Source organism: Stylophora pistillata, chromosome 6 (assembly GCF_964205215.1).
Source record: "Stylophora pistillata chromosome 6, jaStyPist1.2, whole genome shotgun sequence".
NCBI lineage: Eukaryota > Metazoa > Cnidaria > Anthozoa > Scleractinia > Pocilloporidae > Stylophora > Stylophora pistillata.
The window spans coordinates 28,200,654-28,222,324 of NC_142524.1; the positions used below are offsets into that span (position 1 = coordinate 28,200,654).

At 40.1% G+C, this 21,671-nt stretch overlaps 3 protein-coding genes across 4 annotated transcripts; 1 reads left to right on the forward strand and 2 right to left on the reverse strand.

Moving 5' to 3' along the window:
- Positions 1-407: 407 nt before the first annotated feature.
- LOC111329081 (scavenger receptor cysteine-rich domain superfamily protein) lies at positions 408-15,611 on the reverse strand. Its single transcript, XM_022933682.2, has 17 exons — positions 14,886-15,611; positions 13,128-13,460; positions 12,332-12,667; positions 11,496-11,834; positions 10,955-11,290; positions 9,712-9,883; positions 9,468-9,625; positions 8,225-8,593; positions 7,495-7,848; positions 5,998-6,163; positions 4,980-5,191; positions 4,325-4,675; positions 3,343-3,888; positions 2,931-2,974; positions 2,734-2,816; positions 1,736-2,164; positions 408-828 (listed from the first exon to the last, which is right to left on the reverse strand). The coding sequence occupies exons 1-17, from the start codon at positions 15,148-15,150 to the stop codon at positions 744-746; spliced, it is 4,578 nt and encodes a 1,525-aa protein (XP_022789417.2). The 5' UTR covers positions 15,151-15,611; the 3' UTR covers positions 408-743.
- A 4-nt stretch (positions 15,612-15,615) lies between these two features.
- On the forward strand, positions 15,616-17,897 carry LOC111329084 (uncharacterized). Its single transcript, XM_022933685.2, has 2 exons — positions 15,616-16,093; positions 17,630-17,897. The coding sequence occupies exons 1-2, from the start codon at positions 15,669-15,671 to the stop codon at positions 17,676-17,678; spliced, it is 474 nt and encodes a 157-aa protein (XP_022789420.1). The 5' UTR covers positions 15,616-15,668; the 3' UTR covers positions 17,679-17,897.
- A 475-nt stretch (positions 17,898-18,372) lies between these two features.
- Positions 18,373-21,634, reverse strand: LOC111329082 (uncharacterized). Of its 2 annotated transcripts, XM_088762558.1 has the most exons (3): positions 21,513-21,634; positions 19,926-21,430; positions 18,373-19,229 (listed from the first exon to the last, which is right to left on the reverse strand). In XM_088762558.1, exon 2 carries the CDS (start codon positions 21,312-21,314, stop codon positions 20,340-20,342), a length of 975 nt encoding a protein of 324 aa, XP_088618684.1. In that variant the 5' UTR covers positions 21,315-21,430; positions 21,513-21,634; the 3' UTR covers positions 18,373-19,229; positions 19,926-20,339. The 2 variants fall into 2 exon arrangements, with proteins under 2 accessions (XP_088618684.1, XP_088618683.1); XM_088762557.1 differs by lacking the exon at positions 21,513-21,634 and having other exon boundaries at positions 19,926-21,473.
- Positions 21,635-21,671: the final 37 nt, after the last annotated feature.

The window sequence follows — 21,671 nt, forward strand, 5'->3', positions numbered from 1 at the left end:
ACTATCAGTACGGAGGCATCCAAAGGTGTAAAAAACGCTGTGTGAATGCGTTTGTTTTCTTCTCCAGCATGGTATCGTAGCAACGGCTAAAAATCATTTAAGTTAAATGTGTTGCCATTTAAGTTTTGTCTCTTGTACCATAAATTTCATATTTCAGAGGTTAAGTTGGTTCAAGGGTTTGGGAAAACTGTCATTCATTCCGTGAAATGATAGTGATGATAGACTAGTCTTTGGGTGCTATCAAATACGGGAGACAACAAAATGTAACGGCTTGTCTAATTTTTGAGGATATTCCCGTTACTGACTTGCTAAAGAACTAACGTCACCTTTCAGAACGGGAAGGGGACGGGTAAAGTGGGCTTTGAGTTTCACTGAGAACAGGAAGGTATTGACTATGCAGCTTGAAATAATATCTCATCTACATGTATACTTTTATTGTCTCATCCTTATCAAGCGACATTTTTGTTGTTTCTCTGGTTTCTAGTAGTTGTGTCTAGAACGAGGCCTGGGGTCTATTTATTGTTGGACGCGGACTGTGCTGTTCAGTACAAAAGGCGCGTTTTCCTTAGTTCACGCGTGGAATGCACGCATGGACTACACGCGTGTAGCAGTTTAATTGCGAGATGATTTACATGTAGTCAAGTAACCTCTTTGACGTGTGGTTCTTAAAGTTTTACAACAGCTAGTTTGTTTTGACGGGGGTTTCCACTCCAGTAATTTTTTCCTGAAGAGCTTGTAGTGCTTCAAAGAGCCATCAATCGTATATTTTCTCCGGGTTTCTCGTCCTCGTCCACGTTCGGATCCTCATGCTCAAACGAGGCCTCCTCCCTGTGAAAATATCAACCAATGTTGTCGTTGGAAAACCAGGCTAGTGGAGAAGGTAATCTGTTTATCTGTTTATGCGACTGATTTGTTTATCCTTTAGTGAAATGATTCTGACATGCTTCTCGCTTGGTAACACATGTACAGTAACTATAATTTCCTTTTTGATCACGGAAGGAAATGCGGATAGCAATAATGATACGATTTTTTTTTTTGCCAACTCCTTGTGTAGTTTTGAATTATGCCGGTTTGAATCTCGTCAAAGATGATATTTTAAACAATCGAAAAAACACCTTATTTTATTTTTACTTCACTCAACAATAAAGCATATGTTTCCTTGTAAATGAATGTGATTACTGCCTATGGCTTAAGGGCTTCATAGAACACAGTCCTTTCCTGATTCCCATCAGCCCCCCCACCCCCCCCCCCCCACCTCCGAACCAACTTCTACCAGCCCTGTCCGGGAACTGCCCACTGCCGTTCAGCGTCTCATCTTGCAGCCCAACATAATAATAATAGAAAGACCTGATTTATAAATACTAATAAATGACAATTTATACAGCGCCATATCAAAAAGTTCTAAGGCGCTTCATAATCGAGCTAAAAAGTAAAATAATAATCAAACATAATCATTCATTAAAATAACGCTTAAAAAGATAAGTTTTAAGATTACGCATAAAAGTTTTAAGATCTTTACTACATTTTATGGTTTCGGGAATGTCATTCCACAGCTTAGGTGCAGAGACAGAAATGGCGCGATAGCCATAAGATTTCAACTTGGAGCGAGGAATCACTAACAAGTTGCATAGTTTCCTTGCCCCTCTTAGACCTACTTGCCACCCCTCTATGGTCCCCTTTTCCTTCTCCTAGCATTTCTCGCTAAATAAATTTCCTTCACTGCTGCTTTACTCACCGTTTCACCTTCCGATAGTACAAGATGATGATAATGATTGCGATAAGACTCACAATTCCAAGGGCAACACCAAGCGCCATCAACGCGGAGCTGTGTGACTTCGCAGACTCAAGTCCACTCGACTCGCGGTCAACCGCAGGAGCAGTCAGCGGTTGGACTGAAGTAATCGAAGCTGAGTGAACTTCTTTCTTATCGATATATACGACGTGATGACCCAGGCGCTTATGAAATCCCGATGCCACTTTCACCAGCAAGTGACTCAATGCTTCACGCGAAATTACAGTATTGCTATTATCCCCAGGCATCTTAACGGCTAGCCTCACATTCAAGAGATTTGTACCCTGCACCTCTTTGGGGTAGCCTGGGAGAATGATGACGTTATCTGGTTGAAATCTGGGCGAAGTTGTTTGGCGTTTTGTTCTTTTTTTCCTGAAAAATTGGAGAAAATGGTTCAAACGAAATAGCTCAGTGACTAACGGCCATTCAAAGCAAGCCAGGAAGTGAAGTGGTGAAGATCTGTTAGTCTGCTTTTAAAGATTAGAAAATAACAGACATAAAAACTTCGCAAAGAAATTCAGGCGACCAAAAAAGGTTAGCCGTGGAATTTTTTTAAATCTTGATATTTATTACGAAATCTTTCATCGAAAAAAGGTTTCAATAATTTCTTACTACACTCATTTTCGTTTTCTTAGCACGTTAAACTCGTTTCGTGTCAGACGGCCATGGAAGCCACCATAAAAGAAAGCTGTAACTTTGAAATGAGCAAAGCATTCATTTATATATTTAAACCTCAGTTTTCTATACACACAGTTTCTCTGCCTCCCTGAAAATAACTGGTTACATAGTCTAAGTTAAGGCAGCATCATTCCCGCATTGGTGCGTACTCTTCGACTTAACGTGAGTAGCCCTGGAGGATGAAATTGAAACAAAGAAAACGACTGTATCTCATTGCATGATTTTATCCTCGCATTTTTTTGATTATGTATTATCATACTTACTGCCCCTTATCCAGACACGAGTTCAACTTGCAGTGGTTTGTTAAAAGGTCAGCCACAGTCTTTTTAAAGTCTAGAGGTTTCCACTAGGAAAAAATGATGAAAAGAAAGAGAAAGATACAGTGAATTTCATTTGTTTTCAACGCGATTACATGGAAGATAAAAATGGATTGACGAAAGTATTTAAACATGCCACTTACTTGATTTAAAGTCATTTTTAAGATCATCGAGACCGCATTACTTCCTAAAATATAAATTAAGATATTCAATATGGCAATATTACATGATCGCGCGTTAGTATACCAGATAAATCATCTTTATTAATGAATCGATATTTAGATTACGTTGTAAACTAAAGAACACATAAATTTGAGAGATGTTAGCTAGTGGTGTTTTGTTGAGCGGTTACAATGATCATTCATTTAACGGGTGTCGCTTACACGAGTGTGTCTTCTAGAACCTTATAAAACAATGATCAAATTATTGCGTTCACACTTTTACTAAGATTCTTCTCGCATGACTGGCCACGGGAGTTCTGTTGGAATTCTGGTCTAGGTAACAATTGGCAAGTCTCATTACGGATCTGAAAAAAAAAATTATTTAAAAACTTACCAACGTTAACTTCGCAGTAGTCTCCAGAAAACATTTCCAAACAGCTACATTTCCATGTCTTCTCCGCCAGCTTACAAGAGCCGCCATTTTGGCACCTATTTCTAGGACAATTAGCCGGAGGGCTTGGGGTGGATGGGGCCAAGGTAGAGAAGGGACCTTGAGAGGTATAAGTTTTGGCACTCGACGCAGATGGTGTAGGGGAGAACCTGGAAGTGTTATTCTCCATGCCTGTCGCGCAGCGCACAAAGACTTCCAATGGTTCGTGGTCATTGTAGAAGGCCTTTCCTAACCGAGTGTGCTTACACTGCCCTAACGTGGCCTCGCTTCCGTCACATTCAAAATTACTGAACCAAAACACTTGCTTGAATAGGTCTGCTTGTTTATATGAAGAGACTTGAGCTTTCGGGAAACCAAGTTGACGGCAGAGAACCATAGCATCTTTAAGGTCCCACTTGGCGGTCGTAATAGTGCCCCAAAGGCCACCATAGAAAACCTCCACACGGCCCTCGTTTGAATGGCTTCCTCCTTGGAGTCTGACAGCGAATTCTGGAAACAAATAGATGTTACTAAATGTTCTACTGAATAAATCTGAATTTCCTGATAAAACAAATGAGAGTAAACTGAAAAGGACATTCCAAGAGTGGGAAGATTCATCAGTGGAGGGCTGCAAACAAACATTTGATTTTCTTGAAGAGCACACCGTTCATAATGTAGATGAAATTCGCAACCAACTAGTTTGAATTTAGTTATTTTGCGGTGAAAATTCGAAATACGTGGGATCTTGGTTTGTGTGCTGAACGCAGCACTGAATCCAGGCTGATCATCGTGTTTCGTTCTGGAACAAGACGATTTACTCTCAAAGTGGTTCTCGACCCATAAATATAAACAACGGTTTCAACAACTTTTTCCCAAGGTGACTGTTGCTCACTCGTCGACCTTTCTTTGATATCACAACACATCCTGACAAATCGAAACCGCTTACCATTAACAGAAACATTTTCCATTTTGCAAATAAGCTCCACGTTATCTTCTATGCAATATCTGTCCTCAGTGAGATCACACTCAGACAAATGTTTTTCATGGCCTTTGCATCCAGAGCTGCGAAACCAAACTGGGCCTGGACCCACGTCATATACTTTAGGCGGGCTATACTCGTCTAGGTTGTTCAAAGTAATGTCCAGTTCAACGCCGTCAAAGCCGAGCTGCCGACAAATCACTTCAGTAATTTCATGTTGCCATTCGTCGGCACAAAACGTACCCCACACCCCTTGGTAGCGTACTTTGACGCGACCGGCGTAAGGAACTTGGGAACCAGTAAGCTCCAAAGCAATTTCTGAAAAAACAAACAAATGAACATAAACAAAAAGACTTGTTTCCGGCCATAACTGCCGTCAAAAGGAAGATGCATTCGTAAAAGAGCTTTAAGTGAGTCACGGTTTGTTCCTGTTGAAAATACAAAATCTCTCAAGCTCTTCCTCTGAAATCTGTGAATATCATGAAATGTCTGCTGATGTCGTTGATGTTGATGTTGAGTAAACAAAAACACAGGCGCTGCCAGCTACGACCAAGATGCAAGTCTTACATCTGTGGAACACGAAGTAAATTCGCCTGATTAAAAAATTAGAAGATTGCCTCACCGGAGTTATGATACCGTGAATTATGACACACCAGGCAAGTGTCAGAACTGTGACTACAATGCCGCTCCGTCTTTCCCCAACCTAGACTTGGGCACTGGTCCAAAGAGCTTTCATTTCCTCGGCACTGGACGTTTGACAGCCAGATAGGCCCAGTGGCATGGTCACGTGATGCACAGTTGGAAAAAACCGGAGCTAGCCAGCTACTGGCTGATCTGTGCCAAAGAAATAAAGAATTTTTTGTCACTCGAGAGTAGCGATGATCCCAGCTTATTTCCAATGAGGTACTTTAGTTTTACCGTTTTGAAACAGGTAACAGCCCTGATAAAAAATATGGAATTTAGATCGTTCCTGTAGTAGGAGTGGATTCGTTGGAAGTGACGTCCTACCGGTATCACGGAGACAGTTTCAATTCCCGTCAAGTTATGAATTTTCTCAGTATTCATTTACTTTAAATTTCTGCTACCTTGTAAAAATCATTTACATACATGATTCTTAACAAGCTATCTTCCCTCTTTTTAACAAAATTCATAAGGGTGACACAAATAGCAGTGAGCCACTAGCCTTTAATGGGGTCCACTGATTAAAAACACTCAAGTATCTTACAAAAAATAGCACAAGTCAAAAGTAAAATTATTTAAGTCCCCAACTAACTAGACAACGAGCAGTCCCTCTGTTTCGGAGAAGTCCGTCGCACGACAAAAAACAACAACAACAAATAAAAAACAATTGATGTAAGCGCCCTGCCTGGAGCCCTGGGACTGAAGCGCAGGATAGCCTCACCTCTTATAGTTCCACGCAGCGCGCCTACATCAATCGTTTTTTTCTTTTTTGATTGAGTTTTTTTACGCGTGCGACGGACTTCGCCGAAAAGGAGAAACTGCTGATTGTCTACCAATCAGCAAGACGCTAGAAATCGAACCTTGGATGTCTGGTTTGAGAGTCAACTCGCTCTCCACTAAGCCATGCAGTTTTTTTTTTTATTCAATTTTTTTGTATCCATTTCTAAATGTCTACTGACCTGATAGGTGGTCCAAATCCAAGCTGTCTGCAGACGACTAATGCGTTTGGTGTGGATACATCCCACTGACGCACATTGGCACAAACTGTACCCCATGTGCCATTGTATAAGACTTCAACCATCCCAGCATGCGGCACAGAAGATCCAGCCAAGCGGACCTGATAAGCTAATTAATCAAGATATATTATTATGGATATATCAACAAAGTTGAAATGGTAAATTGGCCACCGTAACGAGAAGGGGTCTCGGTGGCCAATTTACCATTTCAACTTTGTTGATTAATCCAAATTATTTCGTTACTCCCACCGACGCAACCCCAAACAGTTTCTTTCGAAACTATCAGCCTTTGCTCAAGATATATTATTATTATTATTATTATTGCACAGATTTCAAGGCTGTGGGTTAATGCAAAAGCTGTGTATTTAAATCAAACGTGCTTATTACTGTGAACCAAGTATTTCTAGGACGGGATTAACCGGATCGACCTCATGTCTCGGACTGAGGGTCAGTCTCTGTTATCCTGAGGTGTGTGTCGTATTACAGCGTCTGCATCACTGGGGTTTCTGTTCCACCAATACGTCTGTGTTGATGAGGTGTCTATCTTACAGGGGCGTTCATCTAACCTAAGTGTCTGTTTTATCAGCAGGAGTCTATCTAAGTGAAGTGTCCTTCTCGCTTTAGTGTCTGTCTCACTGAAGTGTGTCCTATAAAGGTGTCTATCTTACAGCAGGGTCGGCGTATTATATAGGTGTCCATTTAAAGAGAATTGAGTGAGATTGTATTCTTAAGGTGATTCCTCAGTGTTGCATTGCGCATCCTGTGCTGCACATAAAAATCACGCAATCAGGTAAATAAGCGCGCGCATTCCAAGAACACGATATTGTTCTTTTTAAATCAATGGACCAGATAAAGAGGTATGATGGTCGTTAGCTCATGAACGAGCACGCAACATCGTTCCCAGGGCCTTTTCCCTTAGTTGGAGGTGGGGCGGGAAAAGGCTCCACCCCAGCTAAGGGAAAAGGCCCTGGGAACGAGGTTGACGAGCACGGTGATCTATATTTTTTATTGCATCATTTTTGTGTAAAAAGTATCCCCGTTATATTGAAGAAATAAGATAAAAAAAAGTAATCAAAAGGGAAAAAAAAGGATATACTGTAATTAACTGTGTGCACGAAGCCCGTTACTCGATCATGCAAATAATGACCTTGAAAGCAACGAGTAAAGGAATGTTTTAAGTCGATGTCGTTTAAAATTGCGTGATTTTTCCGCAAATTATATATCAAATTGTTCCATGCGCTCGATACTTTCTACCTATCAAGTTTTTTTAAATTGTACCATGAACTGATGGAATAACACGCCTGATTTAGCGCCAGTACAGGCATAACTGGGGTAACATTGGCCCATGTTGGATAACTTTTCTCTGAGGAATCACCGTAAACTGTCCTTGCTATTTATGCTTCTCTTTAATTACTTACTTGTGCTTACTAATCAACTTACGTGCTGTATACTTTTTAGGTCGACACATAAGTTCCAGTGCCTCTGTGTGTCCGCACCAAAGAATTTCTCCTGGGCTGACAATCACGCATTCCGACAGTTTGCTTTCGTTGCCATGGCAGCGTACTTTGCTAAGCCAGACTGGTCCTTTTCCTTTTCCATAAAGTGGTGTCTGCCTTCGTCTCCCGTACAATGTGACGTCACCCATTATGCCTTCAAATCCCATTTGGCGGCAAATTACTTTAAACACAGTGCCACTCATAAAGCGTGGACATATCACTCCCCAGACTCCAGCGTATTGGACCTCAACACGACCCGCGTAGAGAAGATTGGAACCGGCCATGCGCAGTGATATGTCTGGAGATTACAATGTGATATTCAAGTGCATCTGATTTCTTTTACCAGTGAAAATATGGAGCAATAAAAGCATTCTGAATATTCCTTGTCTTGAGAGTGAAAAGTTATTTTTTTAATGTGCACACATGTAATATCTTTTGTATCCAGTTGTTAATTGCACCTCATTACTTTCTCTCCGTTCCAAACTAAGAATTTTTTCAAAACTGAGCGTGCGATCGATAATGGAACAATGTAATTGTGTGCTATTTTGAAATGCGAACGGAGGGGGGGGGGGTGACACACCCAGTGAAGTGATAAGCGGTCGATGACCCAGCTATGCTTCTGCAGAGGGGAATGAAAAAGCAACAACAACGCCAAGAAGACTGTTCCACTTTACCTGTTATATTAGGGTTCAGTGGCTGACATATTAAACAGGCACTGCAATGCTGCGGTGTACAATACAAACAGTATTCAGGGTCAAGTTTGCCCCATCCCCTGTGAGGACATTGGTCAATAGAATCTTCAAATCCTTGACAGTTCAAGCTAGACAGCCAAACAGTATCGGCGCCTTCACTCACTGCACTGCATTCGCCATTCATAAATGTATGTTTTAGCGCATGTCCCAAACCCAGCTGACGACATATCACTTCCGCTGACCGGTATGGTAGATCATGCACGGCGCAGATGGTGCCCCAGGTGCCGTTAAATTTAACTTGCACGTGACCATGGTTGGGCGTGTCCGCACCAAACAAGCGAACCTCGACATCTGTTAAAACACCAGTTGAATTTAAAATCCTTTAGTTGAAATTGCTCTACTCAAACAATCTCGGGCGAAAGAAAATCAAGCGGAGAGTCAGATTGAGATTAAGATTCCCTCAAATACGCCTTGATCTGAAAAAGACCTTTACGAGCCATGTTTTATTTAAATAGCGGTGCATTAACCTCGCAAGAAGCCCGAGTGCTTGCGCGGAGAATAGAAAATTCGAAGTTTAGAGATTAGCCATTTCTGGTCTTATAGATCCTTCTCGGGTTCCTAAAATCCGTTGTGATTTAAAAATGGCATTTGGTAGACGTTCGCTACGCTCAAAACGTCAGCTCTACGATGGCTAGTTTAAATTATCAACTCAGTTGATGAAACCAAATTATCTTGTATTACCCCTCAACGACATAGTACCACAGATTCTTTAAATAATTAACCCACTTATTACATAAGAAAAAAATGCATCCGCCAATGAATTCAGTCGGTTAACTAGATCAGGCTCTTCCCTTAAGGGTTTACCTTCCCACTTAAGAATGATCCAGATAATGTTATTGCAGCTTTATTTCCAAAAAGTCTTGATTGAAACAAGTCATCTGAAAAGACTCCAGGCCTAACCCTAAGTGAAATCACATTAATGTAATTATCACGCTAATTCAGAGCGTTGAGGAAAAGACACCTTCACTTTTAAGGCTTTACCTCATTTTCAGTCCGAATCACACTCTGCCTTTTTTGTGTCGAACCTTTCGGTCGCGAACCTCAAAGATTTATCAGGAAGAAATTTTTTGGTGAGGAAAGGAGGGGAGGGGCAGTTAAGCGCGTCCACAGTGCAACTGTGAGAGTTATTACAATTTTACAAATTTCAGGTTAGTTAACTACTCACCACTTTTATAATTAGTGTCATTAGTGCATTGTACCCCTGCATTATCGCCTGGTGTGTAGAGCCTGAAATTCAACTCTCGATGGCAGTCTAAGAGGTTATTCTCTTCTCCAGTACAGTTTAGGTTGCTGAGCCAAATTTTCATATCCACAGAGCCATACCTGTGGGAAAACACGTAATTAAAAACATGTTACATCGTAAATGCGATCTTGTTTCCCGCTGTAAAAAAAAGTTACGCATAAATCACCTTGAATGCGAGTACACGCGCACAGCCTGATGGTATCCCAGCTGACGACATACCACGTGACCTTCGCGAAGATCCCATTCTAAGTCTGATACCGTGCCCCAGACTCCTCCCAATTTAATCTCCACTCGACCCTCGTTTACTTCACTTGATCCGCGAAGTCTTATTTCACCGTCTGTAATGAGAAGATCACAATATTTCACTTGGAAAGTGAATGATTCGATACCTTAATACCAGCATAGACTGAATTGCTAAGGTCTACAGTGTTGCTAAGGTTGAGATCGGACGTCAGCATTATCAGGCGCCTCTGGCAGCCGCTTTAGTCCATGTAACGACCTCACCTTTCCCCCCACACATCCCACCCCAGGGGAGGACATCCATCACACAGTAATCTCGTGTGTGGGAAATTAACGTCTCCGGCTACCCCTTATCCTGCAGGACACGGAACCTCCATTTTATTCGTCCTTATCCGAGAAGACTAGAATATCTAACCATTTCATTGTTATAGAAAGGTAGCAAATTCTCCTCAGTTATTTCAAAACCATGAGTATTGGTCCGGCCGGGGCTCGAACCCTCGACCTCCCGCACAACACAATCCGGCGCTCTAACCAATTGAGCTAACCGGGAGGCGGTTCATTACGTGATTATCACTTCTATTGAAACTTTGACCAAAATGCTATTAAGCCTGCTTTTCACTGGCGAAGCAAGTACAAAGGTAAGCATAATATCTCCTATTTCACCGTAAAACCGCTGCCTCGACGCAAGCACAAGCACAAGACAAAGGAAATATTCTGATCCTTGCGCTTGTGCTAGCGTCGAGGCCGTATTTACGGCGAAACAAGAGCTGTTATCTTTGCGTTTGTGCTTAAGCTTGTACTTGCATTGGTAGTAGCTACTGCAGGGTGCACGTTGAATATTCTTTCACTTGTCAATTCCTTTTTTTTGTTCTGTTTCCGTGTTATGCACTAAGTACTTTGTGCAAGGCAACTTGGGACTCCTATACACTTAGATAAGTTTCGTTAAGCGCATTTTTCCCCTTCGCGTTTAACCAGTTATGTAGTTTATATTTTTTGCTGTGTTCAAGTTCAAGCTGCGCCATTTTCTTATTTTCTTACGCATCGAAAGATCTCCAGTAAGAACCGTATGTAGGTTCCACAAATCCTTTTATGCGCGGCTATACTAATGAAAACCAGAAGTTACGAGGCTCGGGATATTTCTGATATTTACATAGGGTCATTTTATCTACCTCCTGTAACTTTGTCCGTTTTACATATCACCCCCGCGCCATGTCTCTCTCCGCAATCTTTGTCAAGCTCCCATCCAGCGCTCACACATTGGTCTAACGAGGTCTCGTTTCCATGGCAATTCACACTAGTCAACCACATGGGTCCAGGACTGGAACCAAACTGACCATGCGCAAGTTCCACCACAGCCACTGAGAATCCCAACTGACGACAAACAACATCAGCGTCACGTTTATCCCAGGCAATGCTGCATACAGAGTGCCAGAAGCCATGCCGCTTAATCTCCACCCTTCCCATGTAAGTAAAATTGCCGCCTTGTAATCTGACTGCCGTTGTTCCTGTTGAAAAAAAGGGAAGAAAAAGAGGGAGAGAGACAGAGAGTTCATCTAAGTTTTTCACTTCGAGGTGAGCTTGTCGTGCTGGAGTCGAGCTCGTTTAAGGTGGGGGGGGGGGGGAGGGAGGGGAGAACCTGCACCTGGGCGAATCATCCAATAACCAAAAAGCCACGTGTTTATACTTTTCACTGTATTTAAGCTAACATACCGTTTAATCCTGGTTCTTTGTCGGACTCGCAGATGACACCTCCAGCGTGACTATGATCACAGCTAAACACTTCGTCCATATCCCGGATGTACGTTAAATCGCATTTGAAAATGGAGGATTCATTTCCATGGCACCGTGCCTCCTCTATCCAGATTGGACCCGACTGTCTTTCAAACACGTCTCCAAGGGTTGTAAAGAGAGCTCTTCGATAACCCAATTCACGGCAAATAACATGACCTTGTTCTAGTCCCCAGTCCCAATCACAGAAAGATCCCCAACGACCATAGTGACGAACTTGTGCGAAACCCGCATGTGCAAGATGAGAACCAACCAGGCGAACTGAAAATATGTTAAAAGGAAAATCGACGTGATTCTATGGGAACCTTAGCTGAGGAGTACAACTAAAGGCTTTAGATGAAACCCATATATAATAGTAAACAGAAACGAACACACAGCAAGCTTTAAAGGAGAGTTAATCGACGCAAGAAGGACCCCTTCCCCCCTCCCTTGGCCTAACCAGCTATGCACCCCGAGCAGACTATGGTTTTGTAGGACTAGAGTATTTTCTGTCCCATTATTCTTTCTTTTATCATGGTACAATTTAGAACCGGAATGAGCTTCAGAAGCTACTGAACATTGGGCTCACAAGACATAACCTTTCACTCCCAGGTGTGTTCAAGAAATTTCTAACAGTATAAGAGCATAAGGCTTCGTCCTCTCTTGATACCAGACAGCGGAGGAAATCTTGGGTGGAAAAGGTTAATAAACAAACACCTTCTATATCCCTCTCTGTCGTCTTATTTTGTTTCCTTAGTAATCAAATGACAGCTACTGACCATTTGGTTTATTCAGTTTGCATACAACTCCAGCACTGGAACGTCTAGAACACCTTGCATCGTCCTTCCCCACGTGACTGCAATGAAATATCGATGATTCCGTTCCTTTACACTTCACACGAGCCATAAGCGGAGGTCCTGTACCCTTCCCGAAGTACATGCCACAGCAGGTGGACCGTTCCGCACCAGGATACCCAAGCTGACGGCAGAGTACCGAAGCATCCTCGTAATGCCAAGAGTAATCACACACTCTCCCCCATTGACCGTGAATATACACTTCCACCAGACCTGAGCCCTCTGAGTTGGTAGAATTTGACAAGCGGACTCTAGGGATATCTGACAAGAAAAATTGACGTAACAGATTCCCTGTTTGGATCATGTAATCAGAAATGAATCTATCGTACCTTCTACAATAAACGTCAATAGGAACTTCAGACGGTATGTGAAAACCAATTTTTCATTGAGCTTAAAAGTATTTGAGTTTGCATCCCTTTTTTTAATTTACTTCACTGTGCGAATGGTCAAGAAATTTCAAGCCACCCACTCAATTATTTGCAGATACAAAATTAAAACCGATCACGATAAGGATTCTTGATTTCTCCTTTAAATCATGATAACGGGGCAGCCCTCTTTTTTTTTCCCCTATCAGTTGTCATCGGCTCGAGCTCCCCGCTTTAATTTCAATGTTCTGATAAACCTTTGCCATTACTTTTAAAAGGTCATAAGCCATTAAATGAAAATTCGGTTTTTCCTAACGGGTTAAAGTTTTATTCTCTATAATCAAACATCATACTACCTCTGGGATCCGTATTCTTAACGGGTTCGCATATTACTCCTGCTTCTCTCCTCCATCCAGTTTTACAGTTTGACACTGACATTGAGGTCCTGTAGGAACATTGACCAAGTCTTGTCTCGTTGCCATTGCAACGCACCTTTTCAATATTTATTGTGCCCGCTGGACCAAAGAAAGATCCTCTTGTTACCAAGGTAACGTTAGGATAACCCAACTCCCGGCATACAACAAAAGCATCGTTCTCATCCCAGGTGTCATCGCAAACTGTGCTCCAGACCCCTTGATGGAAAACGACCACTTGACCAGCGTAAGAAGCAAAACCACGTGACAGTCGAACTAAGTAAAAATTAAAAAAAAAACCAACAATTTTCCAACCGTTCGGTAACATTCTGAATATCACAAACTGCGGGAATAAAATCATATGGTTTCTACCGCATACCTTTCTATTCTCCCTATACCGGATGAGGCACACTACCGCAGTAAATGGACATGGACGCTCTTAGCCTTAGCATGTCATAGATTTTTTTTAATGGTTAAGTAAAAAAAATCACGGTCACTTAACAGAGAGATAATTTAAACACATTAGTCAGGGAAATTTCGCGCAAATCCGAATGCTATTGAAGAATTTGTAAAATATTTTACTGTTTGCAAAGAAGAAAACGGTTCGTTGGTTCCCGGTCGCTGTCACTTTTTCCTGATTCCTGATGAATAGGTCATGAACGATATTATTGCCCTTCAGCCAAGGATGTTTCCTTCTCATTTTCTTTCGGGTTAATACAAAGCACATATGTCAAATATCTCTTTCGACAACATTTCCATGGTAAGTGTGCGAAGGCTGCGAAACGTGAAAAATGACCGAAACTCATTTATCCGGTACTGAAGAGATGTCAATGATGTTAACTACTTAGGAGATGTAATCTGCAACTTAACTTAGGCATTAGCACTAAACGTGAATAAATTATTTTTCCTGCGCTCTTTCTTTAATCGGGCATGTTGCTTGAGAGCAGAATTCTAGCACTACATTGTTCAGTCTAATTGTTCTCGTAGGGCGTAATAATAAAAATTACCATGTTACAATTGCAGTGGACACTGTGATTGGGTTTTTACTGATAATTAAATTAATACCCCTGACAATATAATTCCCCTTACAAATTTCGCTAGAAAAGTGGACGGGTATGAAACGTTTCTCACAGCACAGAGAAATAAAATAGAAGTCATCGATAAGATACTATCAGACAAACTAAAAAAGTAAAATCTATCAATTACCAAAACGTATCGATTAGTTTTTAACATTTTCCTGATTGCTTATCAAGACTAAAGAAATTGTCTCGCCTCAGTGGTTCACGCTTAGAATATTTTACTCTTAAAATGCAAACATGTTGAGGGAGCTGTTAAGCCAGTTTGGACGTTTATCAAATGCAGCATGAAATTCCTGATAGAGTATTGAAGCATTTTAGGGATGATTTTGAAATCAAATTTAACATCAATCGTTCCTTTGATGACCTTTCCCTTTTTGAAATATTAAAATATACAGTGAATAATATTGATGCAAGTTTGCAAGGTCAGTTCATTCCTAACGAAAAAATCCATGGGATTTAAGTACTGTTGAAGGCGACTCTCTCGACTTGAAGCCAAAATTCGAAAACACAGAAGTGATAGGAGTTGATAAGTGGTGTCAAATTTCTGTTTTCGAATTAAAGTGAGCTGATACTTTGTATTTTAAAATTATTCCTCGCGCTCTGCGTGAAACTAAAATCTAACCTTCAAACTCTTTGCCCGCTTTCCACTCATTTACAGTTACTGATCTCTTATGCGTGGACGATAGAACGACACCAAACACGAAAATTGTCGTGACAAAGATCTCTGGCCACATTTTATGATGACGGTGTCCTTCTTGATGATGCGAAAATGTAGATAAGCAAATTATCATGCAAAAGTCACATGCAGACCACTGTGAAAGTGCTAAAATCAACACGAGGAGCCAAAAGTCAATCATCTGAGACGACCACGTGGTCTGAAATGTCATTCAACCGTACAAGGTATATGTCGTCTTCGTCCAATCGGCTCTCAGTTATCTGGCAATTATTTGATCAAATTCCAACTATTTCAATAGCTTTTTTTTTTTTTCGTTTTTTACAGCAACATTTCATCCGGAAAAAAAATTCCTCCAATGGTTCGCAGCCTTAGGCAATAATCACGAATTGATCAAAAAATTTTTGGAAGATCAAAACGCTTGGAGAAGAAGTGAAGGATTTGGCGCTGAGAATTGTGATAAAAGAAATAAAATTATGTCATAAAAACAACTAATTATTAATTTTCCAAAGCCCGTTAGTAGAATAACTATCACGTATCTTTGCTCTGTGCACTTTTCAACAAGAAATGAGGGTCGTTTATTAAAAGTCTACGCCACGGAACCCTAAAATGTGTCCTTGGCCGTAAGAGGCTGAGAACTAGTGTTATGGAATTTCCGGTTCCGAGTGCGAGCTGAGCGTTACCCTAGTAACAGGAAAGTCTTGTATCCGACAGGACGAAGGAATTGCAAAAATGGCCGCAGAATCAATTGGTGGATTGCTTTATGGGTACAAAAATGCCATTACAATACAGCCAGACAGAAACGATGTTGTGTGGGTAAACAAAAGACACGATCCTTTGGACCTAAGAAGCAACGCACCTGTTCAGCGCTCAAAATTCATCTGCGGACCTCCAGACATGGCTGTCGATAACCATTGGAAACGCGAAACACATCCTTCGTTGAAGACTTTTTCACGGCATCTTGAAGAGGAAAAATGGTATCCTTCCACTCAAGCAACAAGGTGTGAAGAGTGGTCTACACTGAGACAAATGTTTCCATCTAAAGGCGTCCCAGATCGAGTTCTTTGTCCAAGATGGGGAACTGGTTTACCTCTTGCGCCGAGGTTTCATCCAAAAATTCAAAAGCGATTTCCACATATAAACAGCCCTATGACACGGTAGGTACTGCATCCACTTTACTCTAAAATATTAATTTTTAACTTTTTTTGGTGATATCTGGCACATTGTTATCGCGTACTGTTTGCAAGAGTCAAGAAAGTACTAGCTGATTGTAAAAGTAAACGAAATGAACGAGGCTTTGTTTACCTCTAGTGTTTGTCAAGTTCTTGAGCTATTAAAACTCTGGTGGTCATTGTTAACGCTACGTACAGGACAAGGATACTGCGATAGCGAATGAAACTACCCCATAAATTTGCTGGGACAGGTTTTAAAATACATTAGTTGGGCACAAAAAGCATTTGAGTTTTTAAGATACTCCCAATTTTATCAAAAGCTGCAGCTACTCAACGAAACAGCTGTTACATACGGAAACGGCTGTGGTGTGCTTCCAAGCATAAGATTTCCATTAAACGCCTAGATTCTATTTGAAAAGCCTCTTAGTTCATATTGCCCTGTTTCAATCTCTCTCTTTTTCCGAAATATACCATTCTAAACGTATGGAGCAGAGGATCAATTTTATCGCTTTGGCATACAACCAGGGACGGAGCGATCGGAACTATAACCCTTCAGTAGGTTGGAGGGGGGTCCTAAGTTCAGACGAATTAAGTTTACTGTTAATAGCCTTTCGTTTGGACAGGTAGTGGAGGCCAATTACATGTGTTCGAGGGTTCGAGCCCCAGCCGGACCAATACTCATGGTCTTAAAATAAGTGAGAAGAATTTGCTACCTTTTTATAATCAAGAAATGGATAGATATTCTAGTCTTCTCGGATAAGGACGAATAAACCGTAGGCCCCCGTCTCCTGCAGGGTTAGGGGTTGGAGACGTTAATTTCCCACGCATGAGATTACTGTGTGGTGGATATCCCCCCCCTGGATGGGTGTTGGCCCTGAAAAACCCCTATGGGGAGTGGTCAATTAACCTATGTGTGTATGTGGTTATAATTTCTGAGCTCTAGTGGTTCATAACTTATTGGCTGCTAATTAATAGAAGCTAATCAAAGTTAGTCAGTTGAGCCAGCAATCCTTAGGCATGGTCCAAGCTTCACAATTTTCTTAAGCTGCACTTGATTGTATTGTAGTCCATTTTACAGGTATGCTTGGTTGCAAAATTAAACAACAAAATCCCCTTCAGCCTCACTCCAACTCAAAGGCTTGGTAACAAAGTACATATTTGTAAAATGGCCTATTTGAATCTGGACTGTCTCAAATTAAAAAAACAAAAAAAAAAAACAAACAAAACAATAAAGCGTGCCATTCCACAGAACATAGCCTCAAAATGATACAACTCATGCACTCTGTTTGGCACGTGATATTGTGGATACCAGCCAATCCAAGCAGAAAGAAAAGCTCAGCCACTCCAAAATGTTACTTTCTCTGAACACTTCTTCAAAGTAATTCATTCAGCTCATGAACAATCTGGAATTTGAACTGGGGTTTTATCCAAGCTATCTCTCTAACCCCACAGTCCTTGGTAGATTAGAGGGGAAAAATGGCTCACAGTTTAGATGAAGTAACATTGTTATTCCTCTTTCAGATATGTGGATGACATGCATCTCACAAACAGGCTCTTCAAACTGCACTGAGGCATAAACTGATTAACCTGTACTTGAAAACACTAAATATCTTGGTGACTTGCTGTACTCTCAAGTAAAGAAGAGAATGCCAAATTGTGGAGTGACTGGAAGAATTTTTAAACAACTAACTTATAATAAGAAATTTTTATTAGATATTTTTCATACTGTTGTTTGTAACAGGTGTATCTTTTCTCACAAAAATTCAATAAAATATTGCAAATTAAATTAGCCTTGGACTTAAACTTTGGTTCACAAAGCACCTGGTATTTGTAGCAACACCCACTAAAATTGCACCACTGAGTTTTTGGGAACAGTTTTAAGTAAACGATTTGTAGAATGGGGATATTTGATGATAATTATGCCATTAAAATGCAAGTGAAATTGAAGAAGCTTGTTTCTCACCTAAAACTGAAACTCTAAAAGATATGGTTATTCCCCATGAAAAACTTTCTTCTCTTTTAATAAACCTTTAAAAAATGCAACAAAAAGCAAGAGCCTTCTCAGCTAACAAGATAACTTAAGCATCCTTTGAAATCAAGGTCTTTTTTCACTCATGATAAGAATGCAAACAACCCAGACCAAAGATCATTATCATTATCAGAATTTTACTATCACTGTTTGTTGCTTACTACTGATATGTTGTTCCATCAAGTTGTACAAGGAAAAAAGATACAAAATGGGAAAAAAAACCAGCCACAACAAGTCTCTTGCCAGTAATTTTTATTTCTGACTATCACTAATTTAACAGCCCATAGCTGATCCTGTGTAGTATCATTTCTGTTCTCATGCAGCTTAAAAAGTGGCTGACCAGCACAAATACATATACCATATCATGCAATACATATGTAATACATTAAATGTATACAAAAGGTCACCTTAAGAGTCCCATTTTCTCTCTTTCAATTAGGATTTTCCTCAGTTTATATATTTCCGTCCTTTATTTGGGCAAAAAAAAATGCAGTATAACATGACAGTCACTTTTCCGAGCAAAACTAAAACAGTAACTCTGGCTGAATGAAAAAAACAATACTACTAAGTTAGTATCACCATTTTTTTTTTTTTTTTTTTTGAACGGGTGTAGGTTGAACTTTTTTCAAAATTTTATGGCCAAACCAAACCGTTTAAAACCCTACCCTTTGTTATTTCTTCCTTTTTCAAAACTTCCGTAGCAATAATATAATAACAAAATTCATTACAATACACAAATTTAGTAAGAGCCACCTTTTGTGCAGGGTTTTGCTGTCTGCAATCAACTAGAGTGAACAACTGGTTGAGAAGACAATGCAGAGAACCTAAAAAAGTTGTCTTAAAACTGTCTACATTCCCACACAAATACCAAATCAGTATATAAAGAAAACTATGTGCACAAATACAACAAGAAGCAATAAATGCAGTTATTTTTTAGAGTAAAACAACTTTTACCTGTGTCCCTCAAACAAAAATACTTACAACACCTTGAGGGGACGTTACTTACACTAAACTCACACCCCCAAAGAAAGACACTTGACTCCAGTGGGTGCAAGGAGTGGCAAGTATCCACTACAGTGCATTCATCCAGCACTATTCAAAAAAGTTTAAAAAAAAGTTAGATTTAAGATGTATAAAACATTACATGACTGCCTGTAGCAGTAAAGTTTCCTATCAAGTATTGATAGTGGGCCATATCAGCCACACCAGTGGATAAATTTGTATCCACAAGCAGAAATGTAATGTTTTGTTTATCATTACACTGATATAAATCATGTAGACAGATATTTAACTCACGGCAATCCAACCAAAAATAACCAACAAAAAGCTAACTTTATTTCTAGCCAAATATAACATTGATTTCAACCCATAGCAATGTTGATTAAAAAAAATCCCTTTGAGAAAAACGTAGCTGCTATTGCGATACAGGCAGTTAACATCAAGAAATTGTTATATTGTCATATGAAGATATAAATGGTATGATGACCAGACCAAGTGAAGATGTTGTGTTTTTAAAACAGGAGAAAGTATGATATGACAGTTTGTAAAACAGTCAAAACTTACACATTAATTTTAAAAAATTTAGCAGTCTTGAATAACTAAGAAAAAATAATTTCTTATTCTGAAAAGTTAAACATAAAAAATCTATTCATTTCCCTTATGAAAATTATTGTTATAATCCTCCTTTGTTTTCACTAATTCACACAAAGTTGTTGGAACAAATTGAAACTTTACTATGTAAGGATTCTCTAAGCTTTTCATTTCAAACATCAGCAACAAAATACTAACCCATTATTATCAACATCAAAGTCCTGAAGAGATTGTTGAAACCTGTAAGGAAATAGAACTGAAGGAGATTTCTCTTCTTGTTAGTGCTCATATCTGACAGAATCAAAGCAAAGGCATCTTATACTTCACACAAAGATGTTGTATTATTATGAGCAGAAGATTTTACCTGACGCAAGTTTTCTTTGATTTAGAATCTACATATAAGACCCTTTGATAGTACCACTGATACCTTACCATGCTCTTACAAATTATCTCATATTAGCGAATGGGTTAAAATTATAGTGGAAACAGCCCTCTTTGAATGACTCAGCAGCAATCGTAAAGGTACTTCTAATGATTTTCTGGTTAAAACTGTGTCAGCGTTTATAACTTCGTGTACGCTATATGCATTGAATTCCCTTGAATTGTTTCACCTCAATTTATCACACCATTGGCCTTCTTGCTGCATTCTGCACAGAACTCAAGCGATACTTTACCACTTTGGACATGCACACAAACCCCTACGTCAAATGAACTGACTTTGTCACCAGAGCTCTCTTCCATTTTTCTCTTCTTATTCCTTTTGTTTTGCATATTACAAACTTTCTCACTAGAATCTTCAGCATGATCATTAACTTTTCTTTTGTTTGCCTTACCATTACTAACATCACTGTCCTGCAAGACACTACAGCTGATCGAAATACCAGGAGTGTTTGAGACACTCTTCAAAATTCTTGCCAATTCACTTTGATTTTGTATGACACCTTTTAAGTAACGAATTTCATCATGAAGACCCTCAATTCTATCATTTAGCTGGGTGTTGGCCTGCTTTAACTTTGCCTTGTCTCTTTTTAGAGTTTCTATGGTATCCTCAAGTTCCTGAACATACTTTTTTTTCCTTTCACGCTGTTGTTTTGCCTTCTCAGCCTGAGTTTTAGAAGTGGTCAAGGATTTCTGTTGCTGGGCTGTCGAATTGGCGCTTTTCTTGACAACTTCTTTACATTGTGCCACAGACTTGATCGATTTTTCGCTGCTCTGAACAGAATGAAACTTTGCATTGTTTTTACCGGAGTTATTTTTCTTTAATCCCTCTTTCTCGTCGAGGTCATAGCCACATTTAATTCTTTCTTCATGATCAGATTTTTTCACCTTGGTTGACTTCTCGACAGAGTTCCTTTTCTTCATCACCACTTCTTCTTTTTCCTGCTTAGGTTTATCGGGTGTATCCTGAGTTAGCCCTGAATCATCACCATCAGCAAAAACAATTGGATGAATATCCCACCCGAAGCCTCCACTTTCGTATTCAAAACTATCTTCTTCTATACTTAGTTCTTCCTCTGAACTCCATCGCTCGTCATCATTAAACTGCAAAAGGTACTTCGTAAGGGGAAGGTCGTCATCGTCGTCCATCTCTTTGTACTTTGAGTTGGTCCAAATATCTTGAGTGAAACTCGGAATTCCGCCAAAAAGGTCGTCTTCAAAGTCAGGATCATCAAACGCTGCGAAGCTTGGTAATGTCTCGAATCCTGCATTTCGTAGAGGCGAATTAGACATTCTCGAAATTTTTCTTAGTGATCAATAAGTTTATAATATCACTGAGTAACTTACGTTTGAGTTATGCGTTCGAGTGAAGCGAGATAACCTTTACTTCCCCTATGGAAACTCCGTGAACAACAAAATTCCTTCTTGGATAGTAAGAACGTTGTGGGTACGTTTCTCTTGGTCATCCTGATTGGCTTATCCTTGACACGTGAACCTTCTGTCCCA